The sequence below is a fragment of the Anas acuta genome, chromosome 6, assembly GCF_963932015.1.
Source record: "Anas acuta chromosome 6, bAnaAcu1.1, whole genome shotgun sequence".
Classification (NCBI taxonomy): domain Eukaryota; kingdom Metazoa; phylum Chordata; class Aves; order Anseriformes; family Anatidae; genus Anas; species Anas acuta.
In genome coordinates this window covers 16,740,901-16,758,847 of record NC_088984.1, presented here as the reverse complement: position 1 = coordinate 16,758,847, position 17,947 = coordinate 16,740,901, and the positions used below count along the sequence as shown (strand labels likewise).

Sequence of the window (17,947 nt, the reverse complement as noted above, 5' to 3'; positions counted from 1 at the left end):
CTGTAGCATGGTCTAGGCAAAGATTATTCGTGTTCCAGGTTTGGCCCTGGAGCAGACTGTGTCTGGGAGAGGGAGAGGATATTGTGTTGAGGGCAAAGGAAAGCAGGCAAAGCAGCTGAGAAGCCAAAGGAGTGACATCCTGTGTGCATGCTGGCATGGGCATACGTGACGTTGTTTTCAAAGTGTACAATGACATCTATTAACTTCTGTCACTGCTCTGGGAAGTGTCTTCTCCTCTGTCAACACACTTGCAATCTTCCTGCCTCAATTGCTGCAACCTTCTTCCTGCTGGAGCTTCCTCCTCCTCAATAACCCACTCTTCAGCTATCAGGTCATCTTCTTCACCCCCGTTCACACAGCTGAGACTAAATTGCTGTTCCCCTCCACCATAGCCACATCCCAGCCCTCATTTCCTCCTCCTCAAGCACGATGCTGGCATTTCACAATGCTATTTCAGTTGCTTCCCACTCTTGGATTCAACCGTGTGCCATCTCCCACCCATCCTCCCAGGCTGCGCTAGATAGCCAGACCCAAGCTGTGCAGATGGGACACTTCACACAGGCAGCCTGGAGGAGAAGCAAACTGGCCCGCAGTAACCTTTCCGAAGTAACTTGGGCTTTTCTTTCCCTTCTGAGGCACCCGGCTCTATTTCATCTTCATCCCTGCTTCTCAGCTCAGCAGGTGCCACCAAAGGACCTGACGGACCCCACAGAGAGCGAGCCCACGGTGTATAGCATGGATCTCAGTGCTTTCTCCTGCCTGCTCCCTTGCAGTCCTCGGGCTGCTGTAGCTGCTAAGGAGAGGCCAGCCCGGCAGCTGGAAGCTGCAGACAGAATCAGGTCACCCTGCCCCCTCCCAGCCACCTCGCCAGAGCTGGAGCTGCGGCAGGGAGCTCACGGCAGCAGCACCATGCGGGCGCCCAGACAGTGCCCCTTACAGCACCCTACCCGCACCGCTGACGGAGCAGGAGAGGGATAGATAACCTGCTGCAGGACCTTTGTCTTTGGAGCAGACACTGCATATGCTTCCATGGGAGAAATAAGGGAGCAGGTTGGCAGAGTGGGACAGAGAAATTTGGGGAAGAGTACAAGCTACAAAGGTACGTCAGGAGCAAAACCACTACAGCACTTTCAGAGCATGAGCCAGCAAACCTCCCTGCCCCTCTTCCCTCTGCTGACTTGGACTGATTTTGGAAGGGGACAAGTCCAAAACGGTATGATGCGATCTGCCTGGCAATTACTCATTTACCACCACACCGTCAGCACTTGTGGCTATTTGGGCCAGACAAGAAACAATAAAAAAATGTCTAGGGAAAAAGCTGAGTGCACAAGTGTCTCAAAAGATAGCAGACGTTTGGCAGCACCTGTGCCAAGAGGCTGCTATGTCTGAACAATAATTGTGCGATGGGTCAGAGCTTGTTTACTTCCTCCTGTAGAAAAAAAGAAGAAAATGGGACCCTGAAGAGTAACACAGCCCTGAACACAAGGCTAAATGATTAGTCAGGACTAGATCATCATCTATTAACCCTGTCTTGAGGCTCTTGATAGTGATTATACACCATCCCTCCCTAAAGAAGAATCTGGTCCAAAATCCCCAGTTGCACAGGTGCTCTGGTAGGACTGTAGCAAAGCCACAGCAAGAGGAGTGCTCATTAGCTCTGGTACCCTCTGGACAGAAACACTGCTCACGCTTCCTCAGGTGGAAGCTGGGTCCTCCAGCCCCATTGGGATATTGGAGGGGTTTTCTCCATGCCTGTCAGAGGCATGTGGCATGGGGAAGAGCTTTCAGGTCTTCCCTAGCACTGGGAGAGGGCTGGCTTTTAGCCTGTCCTCTGGCTTCCAGGGTGGACACGTTTCCTGTCTCCGTATCACCAGGGATCATTCAGGGTCCTGGGGACAGGAGATGTGTTTTTTTGTTCCGCCCATTGTTGGGCCAAAGGGGTTTTCCCCAAGAGGAGCTCTGACGTTTCAGAGGCACAAACGTGACCCAGACGCGATGACTCTCCACCCTTAGAGCTTGCAGGGTGCCGCACTGACTGGCCAGCCAGGCCCTTTCCCAGGCCAGGAAAGAAGCCTTCACTACTCCTGACTCAGTTCTGGACTCCTCCATCAGCCTGGAGCACAGTTCAGAGGAGCACCCTCCCCGCCATCCTGCCTCAGGTATGGTAAGCCAGGGCTGGCTTCAGTGGTTTGCACTACTGAGCTGATTCCCCTGGCTGATTTTCCCTGAAGCAAGTGAGAAGGCACAGACAAACTGATCTCTCAGCAGAGCTGCCTCTGGAATCCCCCTTTTCCAAAACCAGCTAATGTTTAAATGGAAAATTATAGGCATTAACAAGCAGTTCCTTATTAATTTGGGAAGAAAAATACCTTTTAGTCTTCTAACTACAAACAAGCCCTCAAATACCTCATGGGTATTTCACAACGCAACCAAAGATTTCTGTTTTCTCCCCAGTGATGAAGTTTTCCTCCTCAACCCCAAATTCACCCACTAGTGTGACCCTGAGCACACAAGCAAAGCTCCCACCCAGCATCTGTTATGTTTATTCATAAAGCTTCGGGCTGGTCTGTCTCCAATGCAGTTTCCAATCTCTTGTGTTTCATAAGCGTCGGCTCCTCCTTTCCTTCCAGGAAGTCACATTTCTGATGGATTTGTTGCTTGAGAAGTTTTTAAAGAAATAAAAACAAATGGCAAAGGCCCTGAAGTGTAAGACTGGACACCTTACCCCAGAGCCGCAGGGAAGCTGGGCCAGAGCAAGCACGGGGACACTAGATTTAGAGATCAACTGGCTCATCCAGTCCAAACCCAAATGAAGATGTTTTCATCTGAGTTTTCAGCAGGGATAAGACAGACGATCCCTCCTAGAGTTACCAAGCAATAAACAATGAAGAAGGAAGGCAAGGGAAGCACACAGGACAGGTCTGTGGAGGGCACTGACTAGAGAAAGCCCTAGAGCCACCACCGTGTGCTTTTTCCTGCAAAAGCCATAAAGCACACAGCCGAATTTGGCTAAGAAAAAAACCCTTGGTGATGGCAGTTAATAGTTTTCCCAGGGTTAGCAAGCCGAGCTGAGTCACCGAGGATTAGGACAGTCCCTAGGGGTCACTTCCTACCAACAGAACTCCACGAGCACTGCAGCAGGCACACCGGGGAATTGCGAGGAGCACAGGGCTGGAAATAGGGCAGGGAAGAGGTTTGTTCCCCATTGCTGGCGGAGAGCAGGCGGAGCTGAAGAGAACAGTCCTTACAGCCACATGGCTTGGAAGAATTTAATCGTAGCAGAAAGGGTTGATTACCTGGTGGGGCTGCATCCTTCCTAGGAGCCTTTTGCCAATCTGATGGCACCATTAATGCAGCTTCATCAGAGACGGCGCAAGAACAGCCATGCAAAGGGAGGTGAGTGGACAAATGAAGAGAAGAAAGGGAGACCAATCTTCTTTCTAAGCTTAGCTAGACCTTTGGCATGGTTTATAATAGAGTTGGGATACTTTTCAGGCAGTGGCAGCACTTGAACTGATACATTTCCTTTTAACAAAAATATGCAAGATCATGAACTCCATCTTGCAACTTGGTGTAGGCTACAGCCTCATGCAAACCTCCACTTACCGTGCCATAATCTGAGGTGAAGAGCACGTTTCCATCGGCGCATGAGCCAACAGTGCATGGCTGCAGCTGGTCCTGCTCCCGCAGCCATACCCTGGCACCCTGCAAAAATCAGAAAACCTCCCATTAGAAAGAACTGCAAGGTCTGCACGTGGGGTGTGAACACCCAAGCAGAGCTGGAGGAAGCTGCAGTGTTCTAAGGCTACTTCCAAACTGCAGCTGCTTACAATTTTTAAGTGAGTCCTATTGAAGTTTTCAGGGAAGCTAGTTTGAACTTCTTCAATATAACATGAGAGGAACAAAAAGCAGCTTTAATGAGCTTTGTGAAGAAACCAACATAAGGAAACAGCAGTTTTTATAGAAAGTAATGGAAAGATACAAACACAGAGTAGTGGGTTAGACTGTCTAAACATTTTTCAACTTAGAATAGCAGGTCATCAAAAGTCATGCTATAATAATAATAGAAAATGTAAATAAAGCCTGTTTACAATTTCATACACCCACACGTCATTGTAGGTCAAAATGCTCTCAGAAGCCATCAGCCAAAGCTAAGCAGATTTCACAGAGCTTTCTGCTTTCCTCTCTTGCAAGAGTTTCCTTGGGTAAGTGACATAATTTGAGTGTTTTTCTGATGTATATATACACTGATGTACATGTGATGGCCCTGACGTGTATAGTCTCACACACACACCACAATATCTTAAATTGCTCAGTGTCTCCCCAGACAACCCTGAGCACAAAGGCAGACTTCTGGTAACACGTATTTATGTCCAGTCGAAGTTGATTCTCAGCCTTGTGTTTCAAGACCTCAATACACAAAGCCAGGCTGTGTCACAGGAAAGGATGAGTGAATGGCTTTGCTGCGAAAACCTGGGCGGAGGGGAAGGTCCAGGGGAAGGTGTCAGGATGTGAGCAGAGATCAAAGTCTGGGGCTCACCATACCAAATGTAAATTCCATCTGCAGCAGCTGCTTCAAAGGCAAAGCTGTATGAATTGCATGGATCTTAAGTCAAGAAATAGATTTAAGAATTACTGCTAAAAAAAAAGTATTAGAAACTAGGCTTGTGGATAAGAAGTCCTTGGATAAAGTAATAGAAAAAAGGGGCTCAAAATACAACTTTAATGGATGCCAACTGACATACAGGAAAAAGTGTGTGAGTTTCATTTGAAAACTTTCTAGTTACATAGAAACACAGCCACCTGGCCTCCTAGTAGTCATCACTGCCCTGTGGCCACACCAAGACACCTCCGTCACCATGCAGATGATCTTAAACTTTACATGTTTATTTGGGCTAGGTAATAAAAAGGTCACAAAGACCAAAATTACTTTAGCTTTTTTGATGGAGCTTTCACCAGAATCATGCCCAAAATGGTATTGTGCAAGTAAGCAGCCAGTCAGCACCTAGAAAAAAGAGATAAAATGCAAGAAGAACAAGCTGCCCCACCAGATACAGTCTGCATTATGCAGAATTAGGCACAGCATCAAACTGCTCTTCAGTTATCGCAAACCAATATGTTCTGTCTTCCCATAGAAATCAAACTCTGCTTAGCTAGGTATTCAGAAAAAGCCAAAGTGCTGAACTGTTCAGGAATATTAAGGACATCCCGCTTTTTTCAATCGATTCATAAACCTACTTTCTTCCTAATTTGTTTTATAACCCTACGATATTGATTATGAAAGCCCTCTTAAACATGTCAGCACCATTACCTCCTTGTTTATAGGCTTATTATATTTGAAGAGATATGATATGATTTCCATATTACATTAGACAGAATGTGGAACAATAGTTTATTCTTACTAGTTTATTTTACTATTTTTAACTACTTTGGTCACTTTTAATACTTTAAGAGCCTGGATTTTCCTTTCTGTAGAAGATATACCTACTGACCAACCTCCAGCCCTCCCAGGTAAGGAACTGGTTTTAATGACGCTAAGGAAGCTGGCATAATTCTAGCTTCACTGCAATGTTCTCTTCTAGATTTCCCACAGCAGGCAGACTGATTTCACATCACTAGATGAATGAAAAACACCGTTTCAAGGATGTATGCCAATGTGAGAATTGTGTGTGAAGCTCAGCCCTCATAACCGGTGAGCAATTGAAATAGAGAAGTGTTTTCTTAATGTTACAGATTCGAGTTTCAAGATCGCAGAGAGATAGCAAGCAATTCATTGAATAAGGAATTTGAGGGACTGTTAGAGATCTTCACAACATCCTCTTACATTTTCTGAAACTTGTGATGCTTGAGACAGTGTCCTGAAGTATCCAGGCAAGACACTGGTGGTTAGAAATCATCCATGTCCCAAATCATATTCAGACTCTTCACAAGCATCCTCCACTAACACATGTTGCTGTTCACATCATTTTCACTAAAGGCTCCTAGCTACCACGACAGTATCAAGAGCAAAGAATCATCATCAAAAACCTGAAAATACATTCCTGGAGTTCCCAATAAAGAGCAAGATGAAAGAGAACCTTTTCTAATACACGTAGCACATTCTCAACAGTGCACTCTCAACAGCCTGCAGACACCACTAACCCACACAATCACAGCTGGGGGCTCCATTAGTCAGGAGCTGGACCCACACCCTCCCCTGCACACACGCACAGCATTAGCAGCATGCCTTCCTTGCAAGACCTCGTGCACACCTGCAGACAAAGGGAAACCGGTTTATACACACTTCCCAATTCCTAAACTCAGAAACTAGTTTAGAGGAATACGCAGCTGATGATCAGCCACACAAGAGGTGCTCCACAGGCACCAACTCTGATTTTTTATCAGGTATCATTTAGAGGTGAGAAGGAGGGAGACAGTGTGATCCCTCTATCTTTGACTCCTAGAAATTATCAGAAGGTCCAGACTGACTCAGTTCCCTTTCCCAGCAGAAGTCCACGTACAAATATAGTAAGAAATAATCCCAAAAGCAGAAGACCTACTTCTCATGTTCTACAAACTTACGGGAGATTCTTCTCCTTCATGCTGCCCAAGAGCAGAAGGCAAAGCGATGAAACTCCCAGGCACTAGGGTATTTCAGCTGCCCAGGACTTACTTCAGTCCACTTTGATGTTTCAGCAGTTTTCACAACAGCAATTGCCTCTGCCCAGTAGAAGTGCACTGCACCCATTTATTTTGTTTCCAGAAGGAGCATCATGCTGAGACAGCCTGACTAGGAACCACAGAGCAAATTATTCTAACTTCTGCCCAGCATAACACCCATTTCCTGAAAGACTGAGTTTGTTTTAGTGCATCTCCTTCCCTCAGACCTTTTTTTCTAAACATGAAATTCCCCAAGGAGCCCTGACTAAATACAGAAACAGATGGCGACACCAAAGAAACTGCCCTCACATCGTTCCCCTCTCCCCCAGTACCATGCATTTCATTGATCAGTTGAAAGGATTAAATTGAGCAGAAAACTTAAGAACTGCCAGGCAGCAAGACTAAGCTTCCATGGGAGAAGCAAGAGAAGCAAAGCAGAACAGCAATCTGCTGGGGTCAGGCGAGTCCCAGCTTCCGCAGGCGATACAGCTGATGGGAAAAACCCTGCTCTCCAAGCACAAGATGGAAAAAGCTCAGTTTTTTGACTGGGATAGAGAAATTCTTACCTGCATCCAGAAACAAGACAGTATCACAAAAAACGAAGCGACAAGCAGTCACTGATTTGAAAAGAATACATTAATGGACAGCTAAGGAATAGAGTGATGATTTTGTGTAACTGTTTTCAAATGAATAAAACTGGTAAAATACTAAAGATATTTAACTTCAGTTCCTTTTATAATGAGAATAGTTCTTCCCCTCCTGATTCCTCTTCTAAGTAGGACTTTGTCAAATCACCCCAACACCCTCAAGCAGAGCAAGAACAGCAGCTACTGAAAGAAAGAATAAAGTAGTAACGTACCAGAGTTCCTGTACCAAAAGGTCACTTGGATATTAAACAAACTCAGAGACCAGCATCCTCATTCCTACGGTCTCAGTGACAATCTGTCCACGATCTGGCCTTACCACAAAGTGCATAGCAAAGCACAATCCTGAAAACTGACACCATAACAGGGAGTTATAATTTAGAAAATAAAGTTGCTTGCATACCAAGAGCACTGTTTCATCAGCCCTGTCTCACGCTCACAGTGTTGTCTTTTACTGAGGACAATGAACTCTAGGACAACATTTTTTTGTTCTTAGAGCACCTGGCACTTTGGGGTCCTTGACTTGGAAATCCTTGCGCACGATCCTCCCTCCTTGTGCACAAATCTGTGCAGCTCCCAGGAGCAATGTGCTTGGCAGGGGTGCATCAGGTGGGTTTATCAATGGCCCGGGAGTTACTCAAAGAGGAAAAATGCTTTTGGCTGAAAGATATTTTCCAGAGAACGAATCATGCAGACAACTGCCCAGCTTGTTTCCATTATGGCATGTTTTTGTGATGTTGTCTTTGTGAAAGAACAAGGCTCTCAGCCTTCAGACCTATCTGCAGAGATATATTATTAGAGGCCAGCCCTTGCAGGGCCTTGGTTTGGGTCAATTCCTCCATCAGCCATTCTGCAAGGGGCAGGGATGTCTCAGAAAAGGACTCTCCTGCACTGTGAATCCAAGTTAAACACCACTGTGGGTGCTGTAAGTTTTTCAGCTCTATCTGTCATTGTGTATACGCATACCTTTGTCCTGAGGCTGTTCAGTAGGTATTAGATATCCAAGCCTTGTGTTTTCCCTGCCGACAGATCCATATGCTCCTAGGCTTGGAAGCAGCATCGTGCAAAGTCAGCTCTCTTCCTGGCCTCAGTGGGCTTTGTGGTTGAAAGCCAGGCAGCAGCACTTGGGCTGGAAAGGCCCGTGCCATGCAGACAAAGCCAGGCTCGGGTTTCAATAAATGCACTTTTCAACAGATTGATCTAGATGATCATGAATAAGTGATAGGACAGAAATGAAGAGACTTAGCTAATGGACAAAAGACTGGTGGGGAAGGGGAGTCTGCGACACCCTAGATCCATATGGGAAGGGATGCAGAAACCCTGCAGCGTTTCTTGTGTCAGTCTGACATGAAGTCACCTAGACAGTCCCTAGGTTAGGTGTGACCAGCAAGAGCGGTGCCTCTGGGGGCCCGGGGCAGCCCAGGAGCCCACAGGTGGAGAGGACAGAAGCAGGAATGGCCGAGCCAGCAGCAACCAACATGGAGTGGCTGGGAAGAGCAAAAATAACAACAAAAAATCATTTACTTCTTGTAAGGCACAAGGATGACCTGCTGTGAAGCTAGGAGGGACTGGATCTCACCTGGGAACATGCCGTGGTTGCAGCCCCACAGGCTGTACCCGCGGGGCTCAGGGAGCTCCACGGCCAGCACAGCTCGTGGGGCCAAGCACAGCTCGTGGGGCCAAGACCCAGCTCAGCCCCTGGCTCAGGTAAGTTCAGTTATCAGCCCTACTCCTTACTAATTAAGGGAAAAAGCCCTCAACATGCCAGCCGATCTGCAGAATAACAGCTCTGCGTTGTCAGGAAAAGGTTGCACGTCTTAAATCCTCTCAGAGCAGTTTGTCACTTCTGGTCACTTTTGTACATGCACCGATTGCCACCCCTCTCGCCACCCCCTCCCATCTGCTCTGCGCCTCTCTCCTCCCCCAGTTTGGCTGCTGCACTGCCTCTCTCCTCCTGCACGTCTCCCTGCCTCAGATATCCCCCAGGATGTGCCTGCTCCTTCAAGGCAAGAGCAGCCACCCGCTGCAGCAAGCACACCGGCTCCTCGTCACGAGACAATTTGATCAACGGCTTCACAGCTGCAGCTGGACTGAGGTTTCCCACTTGTCCCCAGCACAGCTGTGCCCAAGGCCCACCAGGGTCTCACAGCTTTCCCCTTAATCACACCAGCATCAAGGCACCTGCTGCAGAGCGGTGAGTCTGTGGGTGCCGAAGGCAAAGGGGCCGTGGAGTGACCATTTGTCTCGGTGGCAGTGCCTACGCCCAGATGTGACACTTAAGCAGGAAGGCAGTTTTTATCTAAACCAGAGGAAGGTCAGAAGGGGTGGTTTCAGCCCATCCTGCTGCGGATGACAGCACAGCTGCCGTGTGAAGCTGGAGACGGTGACAGCGTCACCTTCTCTCCAAAACCCACTCAACACTGAAGCACTCTTGCAGCACTCTCGTGGCATTCAAGATCCACAGAGGAGAGCTCAGGGCCTCACGAGGACACAGCAGCCTGTCAAAGAGAAGCCAGCCCCAGTGTCTGTGCAATGCATTTTGTAAAACTCTCAGATGAGGGCCCTGAAACTATTTCTTCAGCAGTTTCTGTTAAGCATAAATCGGGATGATGGCCAATACCTTTCTGCATCTTGCCACATCCTTGACTCCAGTGATTCCCTGCCATGCAGAATTGTACCAGCTAGATTATATGGAAAAGCACAGTTTTTAAATCAGTCTCATTCCCATGAAGCAGAAAATCCCCTTTTCTCCTGGTTAGAAGTGGAAGAACAGAGGATCCCAATCCACCTTCTCTGTCTCATCCATTATTTTCTGCTCTTTTGCCATGTCTCTCCCTATTTGTCATCTCACTAATAAAGTATTCTCGGGTGTTTCAAGCTCTTCACGTGAGACATTTTCCTGGTGTTTGATCGTCCTTGGTGTCCTTGCCTCAAACACCATGAAAAAAGCAAGTGGAGTGCCTCTGAACTGGGATGCACTTTCAGCCAATCTGAAATAAGGGTGGAAGTGGAAAAAAATAAAATAAAAAAAAAGAGAAACAGCCCATATAAGTAAGATGTTGGGAAACAGAAAAGACGGCAGAGTCTGAGCTTCACTACTTTCTCTTCTAAAATCACTGGGGACAACAGCATGCGCTGGTGGCAGTATCCAGTTACTAGATGGGGATGAGAGCGTTGTGAGTAACAATGGAGACATGCACAAGTTTTTAATAGGCAGCCCTGGAAAGCACCCCTCTTGCATCACATTGAGATGCTGATGAACTTTCCCATATTCTAGTAAACGGAAAGGACACAAAACATTTTAAAAATCAACAGGTCCAAGCATTCCCAGAGATCTGAGTAATAAAGTTTCTCAGCAGCTGATATTCATTTTTGATAAGCCTGGAAATGAAGAGGAAATTCCATGAGACCGGAAGGGTCACAGCCTAAATGAGGGCTCTGGCAGGATTATCCCAAGTAGCCATGGGTTGCTTAACCTGACAACCCCAGGGAAGATAGAGTTTTTTGCCCCCAGCATTTTCAATGTAATGGTAGTGTGGTGTCAATCATTTTCCAGCACCAGTCAGCACGTGAAAAGATGGCTAGTCAAACAGATTTCTTCATTCTTTTATTAGCATACAAGCATAAGAAATAAACTGGACAGCAATAGACTCTTATAAAGCAGTGTTCTGACAGGAGACAGGCCCTGAAGAGCAAACAGGTGAAAAAGCAGCAAAGGGACATCAAAGCAGTAGTTATGAATGGGGAAAATCATTACTGAGCGAGGGAGTTCCTAATAAAACTCTGCAGGGACAGGGCCAATACTATTCTGTGTTCTCATCAAGGATGTAAAACCCAAAGCAGTGCTGCTAAAGCTGGCAGATGCCAACATCTGGTAGATCAGTAAGTGTCCACAAGGATGAGACCATCAGAGCAGCGTGGATTCCACGCTTGTTTGGACAAAATGGGATTAAAATACAGCCAAACGGAAAGGTCAGATTCAGGGGAGAAGGAATGCAAGAACACTTCAAAGAGAGGAATGTCTACTGGAAAGTCACAGACCCAAAGAGGATTGTGAATTGCTGCACAGAAACTCCCAGGACATTTGGTTGCAACAAGAGCCGATGCGTGTCTTGGGTGGATAAACAGGAGCAAGGAAGTTTACTGCTTACTTAGGCTTTGAGGTGTGAGAAAGAACCCTTTCAGAGAGCATCTAAAAAATTCAGTCATTTCTGCTCTTCAGACAGATCCCTTGTAATGCAAAAGCACTTGTGAAAATGTTAACGTCATTATGTAGATTAGCCAGAGCCAGGGCTGCCCTATCTAGCCCAGACGCTGATAGCACAGGGATGAGAGCAGCATGTGGCCCAGCACGGGCTGCAGCCCTCGCCTCGTCCCTGCACGCTCAGCCCCCTCCTGCTTGCAGACCCCTGCGGCACTGCTGCGCTCCCACTGCCCCTGCAGCACCAGCACACAGGCAGCCGGGGGCCCGAGGATGATTTCTTGCAGGCTGAAGAGATATTTGGGATGGAACAGCTCTCACAAAGCAGAAGCAGGACCCAAAAATGGATGTGGCTGCCAGACACTTCAGAAATGAACCAGGATTTATTTTAAACCCAGGTTGTGTAACCGCTTGAAGAAACTGCAAAAAGCGGGGGATCCTCCAGAAATAAGAAGACTTTCCAGAAAGCGTGATTCAGCCAAATCTTAATCATTGGTTCAATATGCAAGTAAGGGGAATGAGCAGGACTAAGTCCTAACGCCAGGGCCCGAATTTCCACCTCCTCCTCAAAGACACCGATCCCTGCATCTGCGAGAGGCCTCGCCGCTGCTTCACTTCACCCAGACTCGTGTGGCAGAAGTTTCAATCTTAATGATCCCATTTAAATAGCTTGCCCATTTTCCTTAAAGTAAAATGGGAAATAAGACGTTGCGAAAGGTTCACAGTTATGGTGGTACAGCCACGGGAGGCGAGAAGCGAAAGTGGCGTGGCACAAGGAGGGTCGGCAGGCAGCCTGCTTCGTGTGGGCCCCCCTGCACCCAAACTGCAATTGCTGCTCCTGAACAGGGCAGGGGGTCCTTCTGTCCCACCTCTACCTCCTAACAGCTCTGGGAGGTCTGGGGCAGACACAGCTGGGATGGGGGATTCTGCATGTAGGACATCTGTGCTGAAGCGGTCCCATGGGTATCTTCAAGGACAGCCATACTTCTCTTTTGCTGAACCACACAAACTGAGCAGAGAGGGGTTGCTCTGTGTCATATTTACTTGGTGACCCTCGAGCATTACATTTGTAGTGGTCAGCATTTCTCCTCTTCCCAGTCTCTTGAGATCCTCTTTTCTGGGAGGTCACAGTACTCTTGCTAAGCTATCAGGGAGCGTGGTGAGGCGTGTGGTCCTCAGGGGAGGAGAGGCTCGGTGGGATTTCTCCCCCGTACAGCAGCCCTGCTGCTGCAGACGTTCTGCCTATCGCTCCTTCCCAAGCTGGCATTTCCCTAAGCCAACACTTGTTAACACACAGGCCCTCATCTCACCATTATCTGGGAAGACAGCACATCACTCATGGTCAGCGTCATCAAAGTCAGCTGGAGCATTTATTTCCCTGTGCTGCAGACAAGGATCTGCGGGAGGATTCTCCAGGCCGCCCGGCCAGACGCCTCACACAGTTTGGGGCCGTGGAGGTGGCTCAGATGCACACATGGTTGTGAGTTGGGCAGCCCCTGTGCTCCAGACAGGCTGCTCCTCCACGGGCTTGTCCCTGGGGCTGGTCCCCATACTATATCCCAGGGGAGCATGGGGTCAGTGAGCAAGGACCATGCCCTCTGTTGGGAGGAGAGCAGAGACCACCACAGCCCTGTGGGACGTGAGCACAGGATCCCCCTGCCTTTCTGCCCCCACATTAGAAAGCTTAAGGACTTTGGCGGATTTATTCTACAACATGGATTAAATGTGCTGCGTTTCACCAGTAGAGCCATGAGAAAACATGTTTAACCCTTACAAATACCAGCACGTCTAGGCCCGTGACAGGACAATGGCGTCTGTGACTCCACCAGACGCTGCTGCCCGGTTCAGCCTGACGTGGGGCCACGCTGCTGGTCACTGGAGAGCAGAAAGGGCCTCAGAGAGGGACGGGATGGGAGCAGCGTCTCCTTTAACCCTGGTCATGGCACTCCTGCTCCTTGGGGAGACTGGAGAGCGAGTCACATCCTCTGTGTCACCCCACATCCTGCCCATGCTCCAGACACGCAGGGAAAGCACCACCCGGCATGGCTGGCCCTGGCTGCAGCCCTTCCCTCCAGGGCCCCTCCTCCCTGAGCGCCAGGCATCTGATGGCAGGCGTGTGTCCAGAGCTGTGCTCTGCCACGTGTGGGGATGAAGGGTTTCCACGCCAGGGCATGGCAGGGACAAGCCATGGCAGCACGCATCCCTCCAGCTCGCTGTCTGTGGGTTGCAGCCAGAGGAGGGCACGGCCCATGGGAAGTCCTGTGGCGGTGCCATGCTGGCACACCCTGCCCAAAGCACCCCCACAGCCAGGACACATAGGCTGAACCCATCATCAAGCTGGTTATCATAGGTGGACTTCAAAGCATAAGAACTGCCCTGGTCTCTACCAAGGCGAGAGGGGAACCAGGGAAGCTGGGAAGACACGCAGCACCCACACCTAACCCCAGACACCAGCCGCGTGGCCCCGCATGCTGTCTGAACGCTGGCAGCACAGGGTGGGAGCCTGCTGAAGCCAGATCAGCAGCGTGCTGGGGGTTGAGCTATCCATTGTGAGGGATGACATGCATCCCCCGGGACAATCTTGGCTTCTGCTGCAGCAGAAAGCGGTGGAGCAACTCCCTTCTGCTCAGGCGCTGCCCTCCCACCAAGAACCCCCATGGAGAAGGAGGAAGAGTGGCCAGGGTGCAGCGGATGCCAAACATTCCTGCTCCAGGGGAGCCACGATCCCTGCTCTTGCCCCCACCGCCTTTCCTGCAAGGCTCAACGCTTTCCCACATGTGCTCACTCTGGTTCTCCAGCCCTGGCCACCTTGCTGCACCAGGGTTTGAGCCCGTGAGTTACAGGAGATGTAATAAAAGTCCTAGAGAGTCCGGGCTTCAGGACTACTCCCAGACCTATCCAGGAAATCCCTGTTTCACCAGGTAAGGGCAGAATCACGCCTCGATGTGCGGAGCGGGACAAAGTGCAGAGCACCCTGCTGGTGCAGACACACACCTCCGGGCATCCTCTCTGCCACTGCCCTTTTCCGCCAGCCAATTCAAGCTCCTCGGTGGCTATTCCCGGTTCCCTGTGACAGAGGGGTGGCCACAAAGGCTCTGGTGAAACAGCCCTTTGGGAGACCCTGGCCTGCATCTGATTAGATCCAGGCTGCCAGGAGCAGCAGGTTAATCAGTTAATGGCTGAAACGATCCTGGGCTATCCGCTGCGCTGGCCTCGGGGCAGCCCCTGCCGTGCAGCCCAGGGGCAGCGGCTCCTTCCTTCCCAGATCTGGGAAAACATCTGCTGTGATAAGGCCAGCGCTTCCTGGGGGAGGGTCAGGCCCCGGCCCATTAGCTGCTCCGCAGGGGCTGGAGTTCCCCCGGCACACCCAGGGCAAGGCAGGGGCCAGACACTGGGTTTAATGGGCTGGAAACCAATGGGGACCAGAGAGGGGATGCCTGATGGCCCCAGCCCCAAGGCCCCAAACATGAAATGTTCAGAGCTAAGCCGCAGACCTCAGGATGGTCCCATGACCCCACAGAGCCACCACGGACGCTGTCGCCAACAGGGCCAGCACAGGCTGCCCCCAGCCTCGCAGGAGACACCCTCACAACCAAAGGCAGCACCAGGCCAGGCTGGCAGCGTGTGGAGCAAAGAGGCAGAGAGCATTTCGGGAGGGCTGGGGCGCACATGGCACCAGCCACGTGCATTAGGGCCGTGCACCTCCATCTCCCGAAGGCGCGATGGATGGATGCCCCGTGTGCTGCTGCAGAGCACCGGAGGAAGGAGCGCTGCGGGCACTCACAGGACCACAGCCCACGTCTTATGGGGACCAGCCTGGCTCCGGAGGAGCCCGCTGGTGTGAAGGTGACTGGGCAGCAGCCCCGGTGAGGCAGAGGCTGGAGGCAGGCGCACCCTCACGCCGCACGCTCCCCGGCTCCTCGCCGGCCTCGGCTCTGGCCCGGTGCCACGCGCGGCGAGCCGAGCCGTGACATGCAGACACAGGCAGGAGCAGGCTCCGGACCTTTAAGTCGCCCCGGGGGATTAAAGCAGCATGCGAGCGTCTCCGGGCAGCCATGACTATGGTGCGGCACGCACCGAGCCCGCAGCACGAGCGGCTGGAGCCGCGCATCCCTCGGGCTCCGGCACCCCCAGCCCACGCGTGGGCTCCCGGACCCCACGCAGGGCCCGGGCGGTGCTGGGGAGCCCCGCACGCCACCTCGGAGCGCTGATTAAAATTAAAAAAATAATAATAATAATAAAAGTGAAACTTGGGCTCCGCTGCCGCGGGCAGCATCCTCCCCGCGCCCCCGCCGAGCCGCTCCCTGCGGCGGCAGCATCCCAGCGCTGTGCCCCCCGCGCCCACCTGGCGGAGAGAGGCGTCCATCTCAGCGCTGCATCGCCGTGCCGAGCCGAGCCGAGCTGTGCCGTGCTGTGCCGAGCCGAGCCGAGCCGTGCTGTGCTGAGCCGTGCCGTGCCGTGCCGGGCTGGGCTGGGCTGGGCTGGCCGCGTCCCGCCGCCGCTCGCCGGCCCCGCGCCGCGCTGGCTCCGCCTTGCGGGGAGCGGGGGGAGGCCGGGGCCGCCCCCTCCGCCCCGCCCCGGGCAGCCGGCACCGGAGGGGGGCCGGGGACACCGGGCCGGGGGCAGCGGAGCAAGCGGGGGACTGCTCCGGGGGCAGCTCGCCCCGCAGAGGGGCCGGGGGCGGCGGGCAGGTGGGAATAGGGTTGGGAGGGGTCCTCAGCGGCTGTCCCGAGGGCGCTTTGGGGTTGGGGTGCTGCAACGGCAGGGGCTGGGTGGTGGGTCCCAAAAGTGCGGCGGGGAACCTGGTCTGGGGAAGGGGGGGTGGGGTGTGCGGACGTGTGCCTTGCAGTGGGAAGAAGTTAGTTTGTTTTTCTGGAAGAAGGAAGGAGATCTAACTGAGGAGGGGAACAGGGCTTTTTTTTTTTTCCTTTATTTTTTTCCTTTATTATCTTTTTCCTGGTGAGTAATGTGCTTTTAAACCTACTTAAAAGACAGCGGAGGCTCTGAGGGAGGTGGCGGTACCTTGCCCAGCCTCTGCCACACCAGGCCACTACAGCCTGCGCTGCCTGCCCTCGCCTCCCAGCTGTGCCTTCGCTATCAGGACTCTCGGTGAGGTTTCCTGTGCCGTGAGTCACTGCCTCTGTGTCCTTCCACTTTGACACCTTGCTGGGCATGACCATCCTTCGTGCTCGTGCGGGATTAGCTGAATCTACACCACTTTCCCCGTCTTATGCAAGGCAGTGCCAGAAGCCCAACCCCGCTCCTTATCTCACATCTAATACTCCTGTCCTCAAGGCCAATTACCCTGTTAGCAGAGGGGATTGGATCGACTGCACGCTGACTTGTCCTTGACAGTCCCCTCTGCGGCCAGGCACTTGTCATCGGGCTGTTTGTGCCTCCGCCAGCCTTCCCCAGCGGGAGGCAGCTCCTCCTCCGCTGCCGCTGCTTCCGCAGGCGATGCTGGCTGCCCTGCTTCTCCTCGGGGTGCTCAGCGGGTGCTGGCAGACCCCTCACAGCTGTGGCAGAAGCAGGGAGCACACACATGGCCTTTACCTCTTCTGCCTAGCTGCCAAGGGTCTCCTCCTGCATCTCCAGAAGTCCCCTCTCAGACGTCTCCAGTGGGGAAGCTTTGGCCACGGTTCCTGTCCCCAAGGCCATCAAAGTGTGACACTCACAGCCCATGCCAAGAGAGATCAGACAGTGAGGTGGGTAAGGAACCCACCTATAAAAAGGGAAGATTTTCAGTATTAACCACTGTCTGAGTGACATGTGAAGAAGAATAAAGCCGGTGGCTCAGCCTGGCCCTCAGAACAAAGTCGCTTTCCAAACTGCCCAGACCATAAATGTCAGGTTCTCCAAAGGCAGCAGAGATAACTGGTGCTGCGAGCACAGTGTTTCATCTGCCTGGTGGGAAAGGTTTCAAGAATCTTGATGAGAAGCTCATGCCTGATATCTGCTCCTTTCAGTTATGGGATTAAATTGTTAGCCCTACATCCCTGTGGCCCACCTGGGACATCTGCACAGCCTCCTAACTCTCCCTCGGTGCTGCTCGCCAGGGAGGGGTGGATGTGACCACCTGCAGCGCTTCGATGGGCAGCCACACGCCAGCTCATCACCGACCCCTGGCCACATCAGGGACAGCGTGGGGCGATGGCAAGTCCCCTGTAGCCACCGGGGCTGTGGAGCTGCAGCGGCAGAGCCCCGCACCCAGCCGCGGAGGCAGCAGCCCGTGAGTCAGCTTCCTGCTGGGCTCCGCACCGAGGGGAGCTGGCGGGAGGCTGGCAGGAACAAGCAGAGGCAGGAATTCCTCCTGGACACCAGACAATGTCCCGGTTTCCTCTGCCACGGGTCTGGCACATGGCTGGGGGCAGGTAGGCCGAAGTGGCCCCGCCGTGGGCAGTGAGCATCTGCCAGGCTCGCTGTCCTGCAGCCTGCGAGGGGACAGCTGTGACACCATGGCCAT

At 51.7% G+C, this 17,947-nt stretch overlaps 1 protein-coding gene across 3 annotated transcripts in view; it reads right to left on the bottom strand.

Moving 5' to 3' along the window:
• The window catches only part of LOC137859031 (unconventional myosin-X-like), an 84,729-nt gene extending 68,739 nt beyond the window's left edge, over positions 1-15,990 (bottom strand). Inside the window, exons 1-3 of one of the 3 annotated variants that reach the window (XM_068687654.1) lie at positions 15,919-15,934; positions 15,830-15,883; positions 3,607-3,705 (exon numbers count right to left, since the gene is read on the bottom strand). In XM_068687654.1, the coding sequence (XP_068543755.1) occupies positions 3,607-3,705; positions 15,830-15,850 (120 nt within the window). In that variant the 5' untranslated portion in view covers positions 15,851-15,883; positions 15,919-15,934. Of the gene's footprint in view, positions 1-3,606; positions 3,706-15,829 lie in introns of those variants that run through there. The other 2 variants (XM_068687653.1, XM_068687655.1) reach the window with 2 other exon arrangements.
• Between the last annotated feature and the right edge of the window lie 1,957 nt (positions 15,991-17,947).